This window comes from Perca flavescens, chromosome 4, assembly GCF_004354835.1.
Source record: "Perca flavescens isolate YP-PL-M2 chromosome 4, PFLA_1.0, whole genome shotgun sequence".
Lineage (NCBI taxonomy): Eukaryota > Metazoa > Chordata > Actinopteri > Perciformes > Percidae > Perca > Perca flavescens.
Genome location: NC_041334.1, coordinates 26,119,447 through 26,140,265, shown reverse-complemented (window position 1 = coordinate 26,140,265; position 20,819 = coordinate 26,119,447). Strand labels below are relative to the sequence as shown.

Here is a 20,819-nt window from a genome sequence, read left to right as displayed (position 1 = left end):
AGGACTAGGTGGAGGGATTATATCTCCAACCTGGCCTGGGAACGCCTCGGGATCCCCCAGTCGGAGCTGGTTAATGTTGCTCGGGAAAGGGAAGTTTGGGGTCCCCTGCTGGAGCTGCTCCCCCCGCGACCCGACACCGGATAAGCGGACGAAGATGGATGGATGGATGTTTATAAAAAGCGTAATATTTAAAAAGTATAAATAGCTGAACAAATGTTGAAGAAGTCCCATCATGTGCTTGAGAGCTGAACATTTTGATATTTTAGTGTTTTTTGTAGCTGAACGTATGCAGAAGTTAGAGGCGACCAAAGAAAGTTGAAGAATGAAAAATTGGATAACAATACTGTGAATGCTGCTGAATCAGCATTCACACAATTAATGGTTGAATGAAACAAAAGCATATAATGTGCCTGAGAAATGATATGAACCAATCTTTAACACGTAAGCCAAAGAAAATAAATGTGAGTGCAAAAGGTTGCCACTTAAGATTGGCTATCACAATGCGCAAGAGAATATATGTATGTGCAAGTAAAATATATATATGTATGTGGAAGTGAAGTATAGATGTACTGTATGTACATGTCCATGTGCTTAGTACCAGTATATATGTATTTGCAAGTGAAGTATTCAATTCTGTCCTAGGCGGCTTCGCATTTTCAGGACCATGCATAAATGTCACATCCTTTAGATATTCCTAGACAAAAAACGTCTGAATCAGTTAAATAAAAAGCAGTCCACAGGCTGTTATAGGCAATGGAGAAAGTCAGGGTAGGTCTCTGGTTTTAAGTTGCATCATAAAAATCTTCACACGTTGGCAATACAAAGCGTTTGATAAATGTAAATTGTTGCACATAGTACTTTTAACTGACATATAGGGTGGCATCAATTATGGCATCTAACTCTTATCGAATAAGTGTAATATCCCAGAATGTTGAATTATTCCTAAGAGACCATGTTTTCTGATGGCTGAACATTTTCTAGTCGTATTATTAAAAACAACATGGTATCATATAAATAAACTGTGGATTAAGAGTCAGTATTTGCTGTAGTAGCATCATTGCTATAGAAAGATGCTGACATGGCTGCTGCCTACTTTTTATTTTTTTTAAGAGACTTGGCTCTGCGTGTGACTCTCAAACATTACAGCGTTCCTTATTATTTTATTATCAAAATTACTTTTGGTTTATTGCCACTTAAGCATTGCAAGGTGACACTTTTGGTCTGATTGTTTAAATCAGTGGTTAACAGGGTGGGCGAGCTATGTGTTCCCTTTCTTTGTGGAGTTGCTCTCTATTTTTGCAACTCTCTTTACTTCTCCACTTTACTTCTCTAATTCTCCATACAGCCATATGGATCAACTGCATAGGGAGTTTTTATGTGGATCTTCATCAGGCTCTATATGCTAAATTTAACATCCGCCTGTTCTACAGCCTATACATCCCACGGGTGGATCAGTTGGTGTGTGTGTGTGTGTGTGTGTGTGTGTGTGTGTGTGTGTGTGTGTGTGTGTGTGTGTGTGTTTGCTAGAGGAGGAACAGAAGGAGAGGGTTCCTCAAGCTTTGAATGTGCATCTGTCAGAGTCAGAGAAGAAGAGCAGCCAAGCAATGAAGTTTTTAGTGCACACACCAGTCTCCACTGCAGACATCCTGTGTCGAACGTGACTCACAATTTGCCTATTATGTAAGTCCTCAGAAGGAGAGGGGAACACTGACACACCTGAGCCCGGTCAGCCTGTTCTTGACAGGTTTCACTTTACATTTCATTTTGCACTATAGCAGCACAGCATGGCCTACAGCACATACATTCTCATACCTAAACATTTCATTACGACTCACTTTGCATGAATGTATCTGCCATGTTGCTCAGTAAGGTGTCATTATATGTCATTCGTGTCGTCAGATGAGAATAGCTGCCCTGCGATCATTTGAAAAAACATAGCCTATATTTGTGTGTGTTTGTGAGGGGGTGGGTGCAGCAGGCATGAAATAAAGGATGGATAATTTGGCGTAGGCTACTTGTATTAGTTTAGAACAAGAAAAGATCCTTTGGCTGCATGAGCCAATCTGCCACCTCCTCAGCAGCAAAAACCTAGCTCAAAACCTCAAAACTACCCCCGCAGCCTGCCGGCCACGTGACCCCACCCCCTGCCACACGACTTTTACTGTTAAGAAAACCATTTCTGTCCCCCACATAGGCTGTACTAGACTACAGTGATCTAGGACACACTCACCAGCAATGCAGATCCTTATCTGTTAGTTGCCTGTGCAGGTTTTTTTTAACCAGCTCATTTGATCAACAGGTCTGCAGGAACACACATTAATCAGCCAGGGGGCTTAAATGACAGGCTATTACATGTGTGTGGCTGAAACATATTTGTGTGTGAAGGACAAGTGAATGGTCCAACTCATGTGGAAAAACTGAAAAACGTATTATAATAACGGACCTTTAAAATAGGGCAACTGGGTGCATTGAAACTACTGGGGCTGCTTGTGCGTGTGCGTGCGTGTGTGTGTGTGCGTGTGTGTGTGTGTATGTGTGTGTGTGTGTGTATGTGTGTGTGTGTGTTAAACGTCACAGCTTGCCGAAAAGCCTCTGCGAACGCGCGCTAACATTACACTTCCTCAATCGACGGAATCCCACAGCGAAAAACGAGAGGAAGAGAAAGAGCAACTTTCGTCGTGCTGCGGTGATAAAGAAACAGCACAGAGTTTGCAGGACAAGGTGAGTCTACTGTTCTTATTTTTAGTCGAGGTTTTCACTAGAGTTAGGGTCCTTAACGTTTGGAGATGGCAAAAAGTTACTCAAAGACCCCCAAAACGCCCCCACCCTATTCTTCTTTCATCTAACGGAATCGAAGACGTTCAACCGTTGACTGTTGGCGCTGACGTTAGCTCATTATTTACAGTCAGTCTTATATGCTATATGCACGCGTAAGCTTTAGCCTACGTTGATTTACAGTAGTAACGTTAACACAATGTCTTTTCTATAGCATTCAGAAACATTGTCACTAACGTTACGTTCTGATTGAAATAACGTTATAAACCCCAACTTTTTTCGGATAGCGTCGCCTCGCTTAATTAATACAACTGAAATGGTGCAACGGAATCTGTGACCTGTCAGATTTTATGGCGCTACGGGGTCCACTATGGAAAAAAATGACTGATTAAACATTGACAGGTGACTGATCGATACTGGCCACACGTGTGACCCGATCTTAATACAATAGGGTCACTTTAGAAGGTATAAACGCACTGTTAGCTATTATAGTAAACAGTTGTGTGGTCATGGTGGAAATATGGAATACCAGTTCAGGTCACATAATCTCACGGGTCACAGAATATGCCTTGTTGTAACGCTGGGTGTGAGAAGGAATGCGGGCAGGTCTGGACAGCAAAGAAAGGGGGAGTCTGTTTTAAATAAACACTTACATGTATTGTAGGCTATGTGTCATACCGAGAATCTGGTCTCAAACGGTCGCTGTCGTCAGTCGTCTAAAAGACTTAAAGTAACATCTGAAACTTGCAGTCAACCACATCCTTCAGAGACAGAAATGTTGCAAAAATAAAATGAGATGCACTGACTGATTCTCGGTTAATTCTCATTATCCTCAAATCGCTGCATGGTCACAGTTGTAGTGTAAATCACTGTAACAGCTTCATAAATAATATGCAATATGTAAGCATAGCATAGTTACACAGTGTATGTGTGTGTGTGTGTGTGTGTGTGTGTGTGTGTGTGTGTGTGTGTGTGTGTGTGTGCGTGTGTGTGTGTGTGTGACTAAGAAGTACATGTGAGGACATGTTTCCATCATCAGCAGTAGCAGTGTAGTTTAATGTAGATTGCAAAATGTATGTAATGCTTACATTATGAGGTGGTAATTACATCCATAGAAGTTCACTGTACAAGCTCACTCTCCTTTTCTGTATTTTACTTCTCCCTTTTTTCTGTCAGTGGAGCAAGGGTAGGGTACTATTCCCCCATCCCTATTTCTCCTTCACTTATAAATCAATAATTAATATATGTAATAATAACGTAATAATTATCAAATAACTTGATTGTAGTTTTAGTTTACAATTCAGTCTCCCGCACTTAGGCTTGACATCTACTACAACTGTATTATACACCATGCATCCAACACCTGTATTATAGCTGCTTATCACATTTTTTAAGATATGATTTTTTGTGTACTTACATAACCTCTAAACCCAGATTCTAGGTGAAGCAATATAGTAATTTAACCTTCATACTAGTAGTAGTTGTACAAACACAATTTTGTGTTGGTCATTAATGCAGATATCAGGAACTTAAGTAGGTTGTATAAAATTAATATTAGGAAGTTAGGTGGACGTTTTCTTGTTACATTGTACTGGTGCATGCAACATAACTACTGAATTTAACAGATGGAACAAATCGAAACTGCACACAGTTTGCTAGGTAATCAATCACTACCGCCCTCAATAACACAGTGTGCTTGCTATTGATTAACTCCAAAAACCCTGACATCACAGCTCAAAGCAGCCGCGCGTCAGTAAGTGAATATGACTGTTTAACACCCTCCCCTCTTAGTGTGAACTTTTTTTCTTCCCTGTGTTTTTTTCTGTGTCTTACTTTTCTGGTCTCATTGTGTGCGGTTTTGGGTTCAGGATTGTGAATACCAGCTAGGCCTACTGTGGTGCGCTGCATGCTTGTATTTGGATTAACGACATGTTGAGGCTCGCTCAGCCTTTGTAGTACGGGAAAACACCTCCACTGTTGCAGCTGCAACCTTTCAGAAACTACACAGTCAAGAAAACAGTGAAAGGGAACCAAACAAAGTAGCAGAAGCTTAAATGATTTGGGGGCACATTGACATTGTGGTTGTATTTTATACATAGTGGTGTAGACAAAACATGCAAGACAGTATGAGTGTGATTGAAGTGCCTGGCCAACATGTGAAATTGATGGGCGTCACCCTTTGCATTGCACATACTGTACAGAAACTAGTGGTGCATGGGTGTTACAGAAAAAGCTGAGGTTGGAAGCTTTGCAACCAGTAAATCATGTATGCAATAGGGGTGCATGATATATCGACTCAATATCGTTATCGCAATATCATGTTGCGCAATATTATATTGAAAGGGGTTGCAATCTTTGCAATATTTTGTGGAGCGCTGCGTCCGGTCCATTGGCTGTGTGGCTTAGTTGTGTTCGATTTAGAGCCCGCTTGAAACGCTATAATGATCATCCTTTCATTGGCCAGTTACCGTGCCACTTGCACATGTTGTTACACGTGAGCGCAAGGGTCCACTACGTGACAATAGCGTACCAGGTGTGTGCATATTTTGACAGAGTGACAGTGTAAGTGAAGAAATTGATAGAGACAACTAAACGGAACGAATCAAAAAAACGAAAAAAAGTTGTGTCCTGTTCGATTTTATTATTATTATTTTATACTGTACAACCAGTGAAACATGTCCTGTTCTGAAGACATGGCCAATATTTATTTATTCATGTTGTACCAGTCCAATATGACCAATAAACCTTGTGTTGTAAGAAAACTTGTTTTATTTGTTATGAATCTATTTTGATGCGTTTTCCCATAACTTTTCCAATTTTACATATGTTTAAAAATATCAAAATTAATGTCTATATCGCAATATTCATAATCAATATTGCAATATCACATTTTTGCAATATCACATTTTGTCAATATCGTGCAACCCTAGAATGCAACAGCTAGTGCCCAGCATGTAGGGTGACATTGAGCTCTCTCTCCAATGTGCCACTATCAGCATACATTTCACCTCACATGCACAAGGATGCAACTAGTGTGTTGATTTTTTTTTTTTTCTCTCTATCTCAGATCTCTATCAAAAAACTGACAAATGCCCATCACAAGAACCCAAAATTATGTTTTTGAAATGTTTGTTTTTTCTTACTAGCAATGGAAACATCTTAAAGTATTGGACAAATATGACATAAAACATACGTGTCATATCATATGATGAATTGTGTTGTTGTTGTTGTTTTTTTACCTCCAACAGCCAGCTTTGGAATAAGATACAAAACACCTACAATAGTTCAACACACAAAAACAGGTCTTGTTGACAGAGGTGTAAACATGTTTTGTTTCCCTCCTCTGTGTGGGTGTGACTCAGTAGAAATGTAGTACAAAGTACAAGTTTTTACTTACCATAAAAAACTATTTATTTTACTTTGGTCTATTCTGTACACACGACATCTATTGCATGTCCGTCCTGTTAGAGGGATTCCTATTCTGTTGCTCCCTCCATGAGGTTTCCATTTTTTCCTGTTAAATGTTTTTTTTTGGGAGCTTTTCCTTATCTGAATTGAGTGTCTAAGGATAGATCGTTCATTGTAGATTGTTAAGCCCCTAGGCAAATTTGTGATGTTTGATAGTGGGCTATATAAATAAAATTGACTTGACTTTAACAGAAGTCACTTTGTCCTTTCTGACACATCCATCTACTGTTTTTGAATGCAGGTGCACAGTTGTCTGACAGGATGTCAGAAATATGTTTTAAATCTATTTCTTAGATGTCAATTGAAGGAGCAGTATCTTATCTTCTCTCTCTGATGTTGTAGAGGTGTGACGAGATCTCGTCCCATGAGATCTCGCGATGTTTCTTGTCGAGGTGAAGAGTTGTCTCGCAATATCATTCAGTGCACAAGTGCAGATTTACGTCGGTACTATCGAGTACCGATTCACGTTAAATCAATCTGTACCAAATTTTGATACCTGAGAGCATGTAAGCGCGAGCTTCTCTGTCCTCTCTGCATGTTTCACAGAGAGCGGGGCTCAGCTCGGACACACGCAGCAAACTAACATTATGTCGCCTCCGCAGCTTGTTTAAGTCACAGTGAGTCGCGGCAATACCGGTAAAGCGTTCACAAGTGTGGTTACAGTTTTCAAAACTTCTTGCAGACAGCGATTGCTTTTATGTAATATAATGGCGAGATAGCGGTGCAGTTAACGTACACTTCTTCTGAGACAGACAGGCGCAATGGTGTTCACTATGCCCTGGTGACAGGCTGGAAGTTGAAGGCAATTCAAAGTGCTTTACATAAAACATTAAAGGGCAATTAAAAAGTGTCATTTAAATAAAAATAGAATGAGATACAAATACAAAAATAAAAGTTACAATGCAGTGTAAGAAATTAATAATTATTTGATTTAAAAGGTTTGGTGGGACGGGTTTGGGAGGGGAGAGGTAGGTGTTGTATTTTGTGTGGTGTTTAAGATAAAAAAAATGTTCTAAGTAAATAGGATGAATAGGTTTGGCATCATTTTAACAACTGATATAATTTTTTTAAGTACTGGAAAAAGGTACCCAATTTCAGGTAATGGTACTGGTAAAAATGTGAACGGTACCCAACCCTACCCACTTTTAAATCCTTTGGGTGGCAGCATTTTGGATTCCCGGTGGAAACGGCGCAGTTATTAGGTCTGAAAAAGTTAGTTATACAGGAGAGAAGCCATTTGAGTTTGTGGCAAAACCTTTCACAGTGCTTGTTTTGTGACTTTCAATTGAAGAAAAGACTATTAAGATATACGATTTCTTTAAAATAGTGTTAAAGGGCAACTATTATATAGCATTTTCAGGATCATACTTGCATTTTGTGTTTGAACTAGAACATGTTTACATGCTTTAATGTTAAAAAAACACTTTATTTTTCTCATACTGCCCATGGCTGCTGCACCTGTATTCACCCTCTGTATGAGACCATGGATGTATTAACAGATTACAGCTATGTCGCGTTAGCATGTAGCTACTTAATAGTTAGCAGTATGCTAACGTTAGATTGTAGTGGAACGAAGCAGCACTTTCTACCGTAAACAATTGCAGATAAAGGCTTCTGAACCAAACACTACCCAATCGGACATGTTTCAGGAGTATTGAGACCCAAAATTGGGGAGAATTTAACGACACTGGCAGCCAAGGTGACATTGTATACTGCCATTAGCATGTAGTTACATGGGACAATATAACACCGCAGTGGCTTAAAAAAAACACTCTAGTCCTGCATACTTGGAGCAAATGACCAATCATAGATGGCCGGCTTAGAGTTGTGTAACACTTAGCCAGAGTAGAAAAAACTGTTGAAACCGGAGAGTTCCGAATAGTTGGAAATCTGAACATTTGTCTAAAATACGTTTACCTTATTATTTTAAAGATTTGTTGGGCTTTTCCACCTTTATTTGATAGGACAGCTAGGTGAGAGACAGGGGGAGGACATGCAGGTAATTATCACAGGTCAGATTCAAACCCTGGACCTCTGCGTCAAGGCATAAACTTCTCAGTATACTGTACGTGCGCCTGCTCTACCCACTGAGCCAACCCGTCCATGTTTAACATGAGTGTCTCGTCACACCCCTGACAGATACCTATAATACTTATCTTCGTGCCTAACTGTGAGCCAGCAGTATTGCTGCAGAATATGCAACAATTGTGTGTGTATACAATATAATAAGATATATGAGGACGAATTGCAGCTGTGCGTGTAACATGTAATTATAGATAAATGTCACCAGGGTAACACTAGGTTTGTCCATCTCTGAAAGCAGGTGACATTGGTACTTGGCACCATGGCTCCTTTCTTGAGGATCGCCTTTAACTCGTACGACTTGGGCCTCCTGCTTCCTCTGGCCGACCCGCCTTTCTGTGCAATCAAGTTGAAGGAGGCCTTGACAACTGGTGAGAAACTCTTTGAAAGCCTACATCACCCTTTTTTTTTTACAGAAGTTGTTATGTCTGTAACAAAGATGTCACTTCCTTCTTATTTCCTGTGCTTGAAAACATTAAAAGATATTTCTTTGTTTCTCTCTCTGTCCACCTTCCTTTTCTTAGATAGAGGTAAGACCCTGGTTCAGCGGAAACCCACCATGTACCCGGCTTGGAAGGCCACTTTTGATGCCCACATCTATGAAGGTCGTGTGCTGGAGATACTGCTGATGAAGACAGCAGAGGAGCCGCTGGCTGAGGTCACCGTCGGAGTGTCTGTCCTTGCTGAGCGCTGCAAGAAAGCCAACGGGCGCTCTGAGTTCTGGGTAGGACATTACAGATTATCCTCTGTCCCTGTAGAGGAATATCTTAGGCTGTCTAAGTGTAACTGTCTGTGTGTCTAACTGTGTGTTTGTGTGTTCAGGTGGATCTTCATCCTTCTGGGAAAGTGATGATGGCAGTGCAGTATTTTCTAGAGGAAGTGGATACAGGTAAAATAATTAAAATGGAAACATGATCTTCTTTCTTCTTTTCCTGCTTGTGGACTTTTTTCTGTTATTTATATAATTTCCTGTAGATGTCTGGTTGCTTTGCTTTCTCTGGTGTAACATTTTCCATGTTGTCACCAAAGTCACTATAAACTTGGGTTAAAAGCTTAAGTATTCCTTCATAACTGGTATCACCAAATGGCCAATAAATGAGAATACATTTTATTTACTTTATAGATATAAAGAACTTCTTTGATATGAAATAATATGGAAATGCACGTTGTTGATTTTGTTTGATTGAGGTAGGGGTAGGCTATAAGACACAATTTAGACATTATGAGTTTCAGACCTTTGCTGGGAAGAAATTTTAGTAACTGGACCTTTTTAAATTTGAATTGAATACCCCATGCTCTATAATATTACATATTACTAACTAAAAAAACTCTCTTAATTGTTACTGATCAAGAGTTTTACACTCAAAAAGTCACCTGATCTGCTTCATCAGGACTGTGTGGGTGTGGTTTAATCAGACTTGATTGACAGGGGCCTGGAAACATTAGCAGACAACCCTGTCATCAGATAACATTAAAGTCAGGAAGAGTGCTGACAGCATGTCCGCTCCGGCCACTGGCAGCAAAGTGAAGTCGGGGCACCATCAGGTAGCTCCAGAACGGGTTAGCAGGGTCAACAGTATTATTATTACCTTTTACTATGAATTTTAATTTTGTTGCGCCGTTACAACCATGTTTTCCATTAAAAAATAATAATTTTAAATTGCGATTTGTGTCCCTTCCAAAGCTGCTCCCAGACCCTAGGGAGGGGGGCTCTCATCAGATTCTGATTCAACTGTTTAACTAGAGCACAGACAAAAACACAAACAAAAGCAGAAACTCGCTTATGTGAAATAACAATAACTGTTCTAACTTTGAAAGCAAAAAATGTTGTGTTCATGTAGGGCCGCATCACTCATAGTAAGAAGCCGATTGAGAAATAGAGTAGAGTAAGAAAGTGAGTGAATAGTATTAAAAATCTAAAGAATCTTTCTCTCTTAACTTTAGCATTCATCAAATTCCCAAATACCATGTTGATAAAACTTAACCTGTAGCTCCACAACCAGCTTGTCTAATTTCTAGTCTGAAGTTATCATTCCTTTGATTTTTAACACCCCCCACCCTCACATATACACAGACTGCCCAGCAACTTTAATCTTATTATTCACAGTCATTCACATGAGCAATTCCTTTGATAATCAGCAATTTGTAATGCATGTGAAATGACCTTTGTTTTTCCATTGCAGTGTTGTGGGATGACTGATCTTTGTTTCTCTGTGTATCTTGAAGAGAGTAAGCAGGCTGGCAAGGAGGAGGAGGCTCCTACCCTGAACCGTAGACGAGGGGCCATCAAGCAGGCCAAGATCCACTTCATAAAGAACCATGAGTTCATTGCCACGTTCTTCAGACAGCCCACTTTCTGCTCCGTGTGCAGAGAATTTGTCTGGTCAGACTAGCCTACTCCTCAGCCCTATAAACCAACTTTCAAGGCAGCTAAAGGGGAACTCATGAACCACAGATTAGATAGATTTAAACAGAAGAACATAAAACATAATATTTTGGAACTTCCTGATATTGCAGCATTTAATACTCTCCCTTAACATATGTTAGAAAGACAGGTTGCTTATGGTGTTTTTGGATAAAACCAATAAGGTCAACTTACCCTTTAAGTTTTAACATCTCTGGTAATGGCAATGTTTGTCATTTTTTGATAGCAACAGATGTGCTTTGAAGCCCAATTTGATCTCTCTGGAGAGGAAGTTTGTAGAAAAAGGAAACCCTGATACACAAATCAGCATGGGTGTACTGCAGCTGTTCATTATCACAAACTAAGTGATGAATCAGCAAATCATTCATATTCACATGATCATTCAAAAGACTGATACAGACTGACCCATTAGTGTCACTTTGCCTCCCACAGGGGACTCAACAAGCAAGGCTATAAATGCAGACGTAAGTGTACAATCATTTTAAAACTCCTGTGCTTTGTGCAATACTTGAAATAGCAACCCAGTGCATAGATGGTATGTATTAAAAATATGTACTTCACTGTTTTATCTGCGGGGCCAGTGTACATGATATGCTCAGATACTGTATCAAAGTATACAAATCTCTTATATCTTGGTTTTAACAGAGTGCAATGCAGCCATCCACAAGAAATGCATAGACAAAATCATCGGCAGATGTACGGGTACTGCTGCCAACAGTCGGGATACTGTGGTACGTATCAATTTTTTTTGTGCAGTACACCATGTTCTCCATATGGCTGATTTTAGTTTAGTGTGGGCTTTTCTTACTCTGGTTTTTGCTGTTGTAGTAAAGTATCCCTCCATAACAGTTTGAACAATGATGGAAAAATCATTGAACTGGCAGGTGTTGCTGGGTCAGAGTTTAAAACAAAGACAGATACCAGTCAGGGTCCACATGCAATAAGACGCCCTTTTCAACGATCATCAATATTGGTGGTTAAGACAATCAAAAAACACCTGACCTAGATAATGGTTGCATGGAAACGATCAAGCACACACATGGGGAGTGGTCTCAGAGAGGCAATCTAAATCAGTGAAGAGGTAGACCTGGGAACACGCAAGGAACTTTCTATCCAGCAGCGTGGTCACTTCACTTCTATAATCTCAGAGAGGGAAGCAAAAGACAAAGCAAAAAGATAAGAAGAAAAGGAGGTAGCTGCGCAGGGCTGTGAAGTATCACAGGCCACTGATTAGAATTCCTTTGCCATGGGTCAGTCATGGAGATGATGAATTCCGTTTGTCTCCGCAGTTCCAGAAGGAGCGCTTTAAAATTGACATGCCGCACCGTTTTAAGACCAACAACTATATGAGTCCCACCTTCTGCGACCACTGTGGAAGTCTGCTGTGGGGTCTTGTCAAACAAGGCCTCAAGTGTGAAGGTACAGTGCAGATATAATTGATTAACTCTCTGGACTCTGATGAAGATGTAACCTTACATTGAAACGTTAGTCACTGTTATGCACCTTAAGAAATAAAACCATCAAGTAAGAAGACATCTGTGTTGCACCGGCAATTTGTTGCTATTTTATAATTGACTAACTGTTGGAGTGTTAAGTGTGCACTTTTATCTTTAACAGCCTTTTTTTGTTCCATTTGTAGATTGTGCCATGAATGTCCATCACAAGTGTCAGGATAAAGTAGCCAACCTTTGTGGTATCAACCAGAAACTACTAGCTGAAGCACTCACACAAGTCAGCCAGGTGAGGATGGAGACTGTCACAAGTCGTTCGATGTATGGTCCAATCAAGAGTCAAGTCAAAGTAAAGTCAAGAATTTGAAGGACAAGTCTGACTTAAGTACCATACCACCTAATTAAATCATACAATGGCTCTTTCAGACATTGTGGATATCAGATTACACTATCTCTCACTTAGCTTTTAGTGTATGAGCTGAGTTTAAAGTATATTTACTTAATGATGAGATGATAAACACAATTATAGAAAAGCATGTAATACATTTTAATGCCCTGCCCCAGGTTATACGATTTTTCACATTAACCTTTTTTTCCACAAACATTTATACTTACAAAAATAGCATCGTTTTCTATTTAGGAGTTGGAGGCAAATCTGAAGTGAGCTTTGGTAACAGATCATTTGGATGTTGTCCAAGTTCTAGGGTGTGATCTATCTTGTGGCAAAAATATAACAAAAAAATCACAATAATTTTACTCATAAAGTGATAAAAAAAAACTTCAGTTTTGACTTGTACCATGATTTTAGCCTGACCTCTTTTCGCTGTAATCTTGACCCCATTTCAGTCCTGAATCCAGTTATTTTCTGGGCCTATTTCTTATTTTTTTTTTTTTATATTTCTTATTTCGGTTCTCTTGTTCTCTTTTTACAGGCCTCTAAATGTATGTAGTTAAGGGGTCAGTCAGAGCACACTATCATTGTTTAAGAGAAGAATCTGAAAAAATGTGTTCACATTGGATATACCACAGCTAGATGGGTAACCATTGCTGAGAAACTATTTATCTGGCTGTTTTATGCTTATTTTTTCTTTTTCTTTCTTTATTCCATCAGAAATCGTCCACCCGCCGTTCAGATCCAAACATGCCTGATCTGCCTGATATTGGAATCTACGATGAAGTTAGCAAGCTTGCTGGACTGGATATCACTGGTCAGTCAGTGTTTTTCTGTATGTGCGTGTACTTACATGCATTCATGTGAGAAGTATAGACTCTCTACTGATAATAATACTTGCAGAATAATATGCAAAGTGTTCATTGTTTAAGATTATTATATAAATAAGTAATTGTTTATGTGGTAATTGCTAAACGTTTGTCCATTAGATGGATCTCCCTATGGCAGACTGTGGGAGGGGTCCAACCCACGGCCTCAGTCTCGTATAACTCATTTGACCCGCATCAACGTGGACAACTTTGTCTTCCAAAAGGTCTTGGGAAAAGGCAGCTTTGGCAAGGTACAAAGCAACTATATCAGTGATATATTTACCGTGAGACTGCCCCAATCCAAGAGTGAGAGGATAATCATGAGTGAATGAACAACACCCCCGTCAACACTTGTCAACTGTCATATACACTGGCACACAGAGGCCTCATATAAAAATTATGACATAAAATGTAGGTGTTTGATCAAATTAGGAGCAGTGGACAACATGTTTGAATGTATTAACACAGTCTGGCTCAATGGATGTACATTGCTGGGATGAAGCCTGGCATTCGGCGAGTGATGTACCTCCCCTTCAGCTATCTCTGTTATCTATTTTGCAAGGGCATCGTTGCTGCATCCTGGGCTTAGGGCCGCCCAGGACAGTTGTGATTGGTTAAAGACATACAAATAAGCTAGAGCGTCCCCCCCCCCGCTCCCCAACAACAAAGATCCCAGAGTTTTAGTGTGTCATCCTCTTTGCTTTAAATCAATTGTCCGTCATAACTGAGCTACCCTCATGTTTAACGCTCACGCTCTTTCAGTCTTAACAGGGCTTTCTGACAGCAGAGTATTTTTTTGTAAATGGGATGAGATGATGACAACAAAAGAATCTTTATGATCCTGGTCCATTCAGGATCATTTGCGCCTGTCTTAGTGATGAGCTGTTGTGTTAATGTGTTTTTATAATTTAAAAAAGTTTTAATCTGATCATTTACATTCCAAATTAACTTTCCCTCTGCATGGCTGTATTAAACATTTCTTAATGAACACATTTAGAATTTAAGGGCAGACACTGTGAGTCTGTGAGAGAAAAGACGGGAAAATCTGCAATCATCTCCTAAAACCAAATTTCCTTATTTGATTGCATATTAAAGAGGCTCATTAGCTGATATATGTCCACAACATTGTCCTCAGGGCTAAACCGTACACCCTCATGAAAGAAACACCTTAAAAACCACCATTGTTCTCCCATCATTCGTCTAATTTTCGTAGACAGAAAAAAAACATTCAAATTAGTGCTGGCACCTCAATAAAGCAATGTATTGATATACTGAGTTCCTACCCTGACACACACACACACACACACAGAGCTGTGGCAATACGAGACTAATTAGGTGTTTGGTGTTTTAAGCGCCCAACGTCGTCTTCCAGGCAGCGCCATTGAGCGACTAATTAACACATATCTTGACATTTCAAACTTCATGCTCTTATTAAGGAAGAAAACAATTCAAGTTTCTCTCATTCTCCTCTTCTCTTCGCCTCACAGGTTCTCCTGGCAGAGCTGAAGGGTAGTGGAGAGTACTTTGCAGTAAAGGCTCTAAAGAAAGATGTAGTGCTGATGGATGACGATGTGGAGTGCACTATGGTAGAGAAGAGGGTCTTGGCTTTAGCCTGGGATAACCCCTTCCTCACACATCTTTACTCCACCTTCCATACCAAGGTAGTCCATTTTCATCTCATTAGTGTCTTAGTGTTTTTCCTACACTACATCATTAGTTGGAATTGTGTCCTCAATACTCAAAAGTAAAACTTGTCAACAGGAGCATCTGTTCTTTGTGATGGAGTATCTGAACGGAGGAGACTTGATGTTTCATATTCAGGAGAAAGGGCGCTTTGAACTCTACAGAGCCACGTAAGTCACACCTGTCATACAGACAACATACAGATTTGGTGAAAAAACAACCACACACTACTTGCCATCATTACTCTGTGCTCTCAAGCTCCTGTAGCTGTTCCCGGCCTCATGCTTACAGAATAAATGAGCTGATGAAAAGCAGATACTTGTAAAGAAGACAGCATGTTTACTCTCCCTGTGTCATTAGCTGCTGCTCACTGGCAGACTGACCTTGTAAGGATAAAGTAGCTCGTAGTGCCTGTGTGCAGTTTGTATGGGGAGGTATTAGTTACAGTACAATCACCCATCTCTCTACTCATCACTTTGTGGGAATCCCTCCAGAAAAAAAACAATGGTAAAAGAGAGTGTTGTAAAGTCTTGGGAAAGCTTGTTGGCACCCCACCAACTAAAGTTTTAAAAAGTCTCACATTTACAAACAGAGATGGAGGTGAAACATTTCTTTGCAAGTGCTGTTAGACTAATTCTCCTCCCCCTTTATTGATTTCACCTTGTTGAAATGGGACAGTAATAGTTGAGGAAAAAGTCTCACCACAAGGACCATTAGTTGCTTTTCTGGAGCTTTATCAATTGTATCACAGAGTCTGCCCAGTTGTTAAGGAATTGTAGAATAGTTTTTTTATTTTTTAAGCACCTTAAGGATAGTGAGGTATTTTATGGTGTTAAACTTGGAAGCAAAAATACACAAACTCAGATGAAGCTAGTTTGGTTTGATTCTAGGTATCAGAGGACAACAAAGATAGATAGACTTTAGTGCATGCAAGCTACTGTAGTTTTATGTCTTGAAGAATGGCAAGACTGTCAATGCATTTACCATTATCTTTCTTACACTAGTATTTTCTTTTAAATAGTGGTGTGTGTGTAGGTTTGTAGTCTGTCGTTACATTTCCTTTAGTTAAACTGGTGGTTGTGCCCTGGACACATTTGATTACAGGAGTAATTCTCTACTTGGCAAACATGGTCTAGTGTTGTCATCCACTAAAATCCTTACTCAATGACTGTATTCAGCCTGGATGGATGATTTACCCTCAGTGAGTGAGAAAAAAACAGAGTGGGCTGTTTCTCACAATGCATTCATTTTTAAACAAAACGTGCTTTCATGTTTGTTAACATATATGTTTAAATATTGCTGCACAAGTTGTAACAGTGGAATGAAAAGCATCTCCAGGATTTGGTTATGCAATATTTTTCCTCAGGCAGTCACTGAACTGTAGAGTTCCTGCTGACCTCTTTATCAGCACAAAGGCCCTGTTCTCCCAGTGGCTACTGCTAACCTGTAACCAGTGCTGTAGAGAGCATAGTCCAGCGTCTCACTGTTACTGAGTCACATAGCAGTGGCCAAACTTACACATATCTAGTCCTCATGTTACACTCTGTTTTGCTTGTAGTGTTGTTTGTAGAGCAGGTTTAGACGTGCGTATATCTGTGTGCTCCTTCTAACTGAGAGAGCTGTGTTTGTTAGGGTTTTAAGTGAGAGACGATCGATAGATAAAACCTGCCTATTCAGTCCTTGTCCACCGCCACAATTCCCCCCCGTAACCTCCTCTCCTCCAACACAAACCAGACACTCAGGACCAGGCACCGTACCTGGGGTACAGAGCTTTCGCCATCGCCACCCCCTCCCTCTGGAACTCTCTACCCATACACATCCGTGACTGTACTGACCTGGACACTTTCAAATCACTTCTCAAAACCCATCTCTTTAGAATAGCCTTCACCCTATAATAACATCACACTTAATCTACTGTTAACTGCTGGTTAACAGGTTTTACCTGTGTAATATGATTGTTTTTATGTTTCGTGTTTATTGCTTCACCTGCTTTTATTGTATTTACCATGGTTTTACTGTAAAGTGTCTTTGAGTACTATGAAAAGCGCTATATAAATAAAATGTATTATTATTATTATTTAAAATGGACAACAAGTTCTTATGGTTAGGGCAGAGGTAGTCTCACATTGCCATATCTATCTCCACAGCGCTGTGTACGGTCTGGGTACACCACACATACTTTCTAGGATAGGAGAAAAAAATGTTCTGGCTTATTTGTATTTCTTTAAACCAATCACAACTGTCTCAGTTATCACTAAGCCCTGGACTCAGCTATGGTGCTTCTGCAAAATTGTCCCGGGAAGGAACTTGGTGGAACATTTGTACACAGGAAGGCGAGCCCGGGAATGGTTAATTCCCCACAAAAGTTAACTGTTCACACAATACAGTAATGTGAGCTATTTAAATGACTTACCAGTGTATTTTTGTATGTAACTTACTTTGTCCACGGCAATCCCCATATCTGTATACGATGTAGAACTGGCCCGCAGCTATTTTTTCGTCCCTTTTCTTCCTGTCTTTATCTTGCCCTGCAAGCTTAATCTATAATCTCTGGGCAAACATGCTAGCAAGTCCATGTTAGATAGTGAATGCTGTAAACACATTCTTTTTAAATCTTTACAATCATTCACCGAAGGAACCAAGCATCTCTCCTCAGAACTCAGTTGTTTCCCCTGACACAGATGACAAGAGAAGCAGGTCAGAGATAGGCTAATCTTTCGGCTCACTACAGCTCTCAGGTTTCACATCATGAGAGCGTTATTCACCTGTCTGCTACTCCATACAAATGTCCTACTCAATAATTCAGCTCTACGCTGAAAAGAGTCTGCAGTGACACCAGTGTTCAGCTGCCAACTCACCAGTGAGATAGCTACAGCGCAGACATGTGGCTTTCCACCAGAGATGGGTCGGTAATATTTGTGTGTCTCAACAGGTTCTACTCTGCTGAGATCATTTGTGGTCTTCAGTTCTTACATACCAAAGGGATCATCTACAGGTCAGAGCAAAAATATGTACAACATCTGGAAGTACAGTACATGCACTAATACTATACTACTATATTCTTTACATCACAGCTGACCTTGTTTGATTATTTTCCTATCTTCCACAAGATAAAGACACATACACATTGCAAGTGCAATATTAAAATACACTTGATGACACTCCTTGCTCCCTTAGGTAATCCCACACATTTTGACAATTTTTCATTATCATTCTGTGGTAATGCAGTTATGAACAGGGACTGTTTAGGAAACTGTGAATATGTTAATTTCCTGCAGTAAAAAGCTGACTGAAAATCACAGCAATAGTGTAACTGCTTGCAATTTATAACCATGTGAGAATAATGGTTACTTCTACAAAATTTCGAGTAAATTAACACATGAACAGTGGACTGAATATTCACATTGATGAATCCTATCTCAGTGTTGTAAGGCAGTGAGCATTCAAGATTTCACAGTCCAGCTGGCAAAACTAAGGCACTTTTAATCACATATTTATTCCTCTAAAAGTTCATTTAAAACATGCAAGCATTAAATGGCATTCTAACTTATTTCTGATAAAAACAAAATTGTGAGATCAAACCTTATAATTGCAAACTTGCAATCTATCATCTTCAAAATCACTACTTATTTCCACTCCCGTGGTGATTGTTTTGTTCCAGAGATCTTAAGTTAGACAATGTGATGCTGGACCATGAGGGACACATAAAGATCGCTGACTTCGGCATGTGCAAGGAGAATGTGTTTGGAGAGAATCGTGCTACAACTTTCTGCGGTACTCCTGACTATATCGCTCCAGAGGTATAGTGTTTCATACTTACAGATGCTTTCTTGTTCTGAAATATTCAAATGTGCAACTGATTTGCTTAAATCATTCTGCATGCAAACAAGTGTCAGTGTCTGTCTAGAATAGTTCTTCTTCATAATATTGTGTTTCAACTCAGATCCTCCTGGGACAGAAATACTCATTCTCCGTTGACTGGTGGTCATTTGGGGTGTTGCTTTACGAAATGCTGGTTGGTCAGTCGCCTTTCCATGGAGATGATGAGGATGAGCTGTTTGAGTCCATCCGCATGGATACTCCCCACTATCCTCGTTGGATCAACAAGGAGGCCAAGGACCTGCTTGAGCAGGTCTGTACCAATACCTATTAAACAGAATACATCTGTTATAGGGCACCATTTCTGCTTATATGGTATTAGCATGTTTGATTATTTTATGGTTTAAATTCAAGGACCATATACTCCTGTACAAGATAAGAGAATATGTTGATGAAATCTATTTAAATCCAATTAAATCATGTAAACGTATGTAGCTTAAAATGAGCTGATGTAATGGTGCACACTCCTAACTTACCCTGCAGTTGTTCGAAAGAGACCCCACTCGCAGGCTTGGGATCGTGGGTAATGTCCGTTTCCAGCCGTTCTTCAAGACCATCAACTGGCAGGCCTTGGAGAATAGAGAGATTGAACCCCCCTTCAAACCCAAAGTGGTAGGCCCTACATAGACTAAGGAGTCACTGAGGATTCAATTATGAAAAAATATGGATCATGTGCTGTGTTTACATATGTCTATAATCTGTGATGAGTGCCTCTGTTTTATAATTTTGCCGAAATAAGATTGTTGTCAATTTCAGAAAGCACCAAATGATTGCAGCAACTTTGATCGGGAGTTCCTCAGTGAGAAGCCTCGTCTCTCCTACAGCGATAAGAACTTCATAGACTCCATGGATCAGGCGGCATTCGCTGGCTTTTCATTCATCAACCCTAAGATGGAGCAACTTTTAGAAAAGAGAGTGTTGTGATGACAGTCAGACCTGGGTTACATCTCTACCGCTTACGGACAGTTCCCTTATTCTGTCACCTTGTTAAACTTACAAATGAATGAGCTGTTCCACAATCAGTATTTGTGTGACCTTATTTTAAGCACAAACCATTCTCCTTGGATACGTGTAGAAATGATAAGCATAGAAACGGGCTCTTGTACTGTACAAATTGACAGTATTGTGTTTGTGTGCATGCTTATTATTTGTCTAGGTTGTGAAAGCCTGTATGAGTAATAATATAAGGGCGGGAGGTTGAAGATCCTTAATTTCACTTGACGTCACTGCTACCATCTGCAGCTATTTTGTGTCCCTTTTTGTAACATTTAATTCAACCTAACTGGGAATAAAATAGTATGAAGAGGGAAAGAAACCTATAGGAATAAATTATGCTGTATACTTCAAATGTAGATTTTTTGTGTGTGAATGAGTTAATTGCATGTATAGAAATCTCAGACCAACAAAAACTTATTTGTCTTTAAATATAGATTAATAATGGATGTTATCTGTTGTTGGAACATCTGAATTCTTGCCTTTGACTGAATGAATCATGTCTGGCTGATAAAGAAGAACTTGTGTTTATTGGCTTTCCGGTCCCATATAAAGAACAAATTTTAATAGATTAACAGCTGTTCTCAGCTGAATTGAAAGGTCCTATCTGTGTACAGAGGAGGCAGTCAGTGCAAAAGGTCAGTAAAGGTACGTGACTTCAAACAGTAAGTGAGGAGTCACTGAAACGCTGTATATAGACAATGTATATGTATATTGCTGTAACATGTATATTTGTTCGCTAAGGATGTACTTTTTTTTTTACTGTCTCCATCTTTTACATCTGATTAAAAAAACATCAACTC

At 39.7% G+C, this 20,819-nt stretch overlaps 1 protein-coding gene across 1 annotated transcript; it reads left to right on the top strand.

The window, feature by feature from the left end:
• The first annotated feature begins 2,588 nt into the window (after positions 1–2,588).
• Positions 2,589–20,811, top strand: prkcda (protein kinase C, delta a). Its single transcript, XM_028576654.1, has 18 exons — positions 2,589–2,721; positions 8,567–8,696; positions 8,850–9,049; positions 9,148–9,214; positions 10,552–10,708; positions 11,183–11,214; positions 11,396–11,481; positions 12,040–12,169; positions 12,390–12,490; positions 13,313–13,409; positions 13,582–13,712; positions 14,949–15,122; positions 15,223–15,314; positions 18,077–18,139; positions 18,806–18,944; positions 19,088–19,276; positions 19,507–19,635; positions 19,780–20,811. Exons 2-18 carry the CDS (start codon positions 8,588–8,590, stop codon positions 19,945–19,947), a joined length of 2,064 nt encoding a protein of 687 aa, XP_028432455.1. The 5' UTR covers positions 2,589–2,721; positions 8,567–8,587; the 3' UTR covers positions 19,948–20,811.
• Positions 20,812–20,819: the final 8 nt, after the last annotated feature.

Bases quoted from the DNA above. Each gene is read 5' to 3' on its own strand.
- prkcda (XM_028576654.1), top strand. From the start codon at position 8,588: ATGGCTCCTTTCTTGAGGATCGCCTTTAACTCGTACGACTTGGGCCTC. The intron at 9,050-9,147 runs GTAGGACATTAC...TTGTGTGTTCAG, and splicing joins ACGGGCGCTCTGAGTTCTGG to GTGGATCTTCATCCTTCTGG. The intron at 13,713-14,948 runs GTACAAAGCAAC...TTCGCCTCACAG, and splicing joins GAAAAGGCAGCTTTGGCAAG to GTTCTCCTGGCAGAGCTGAA.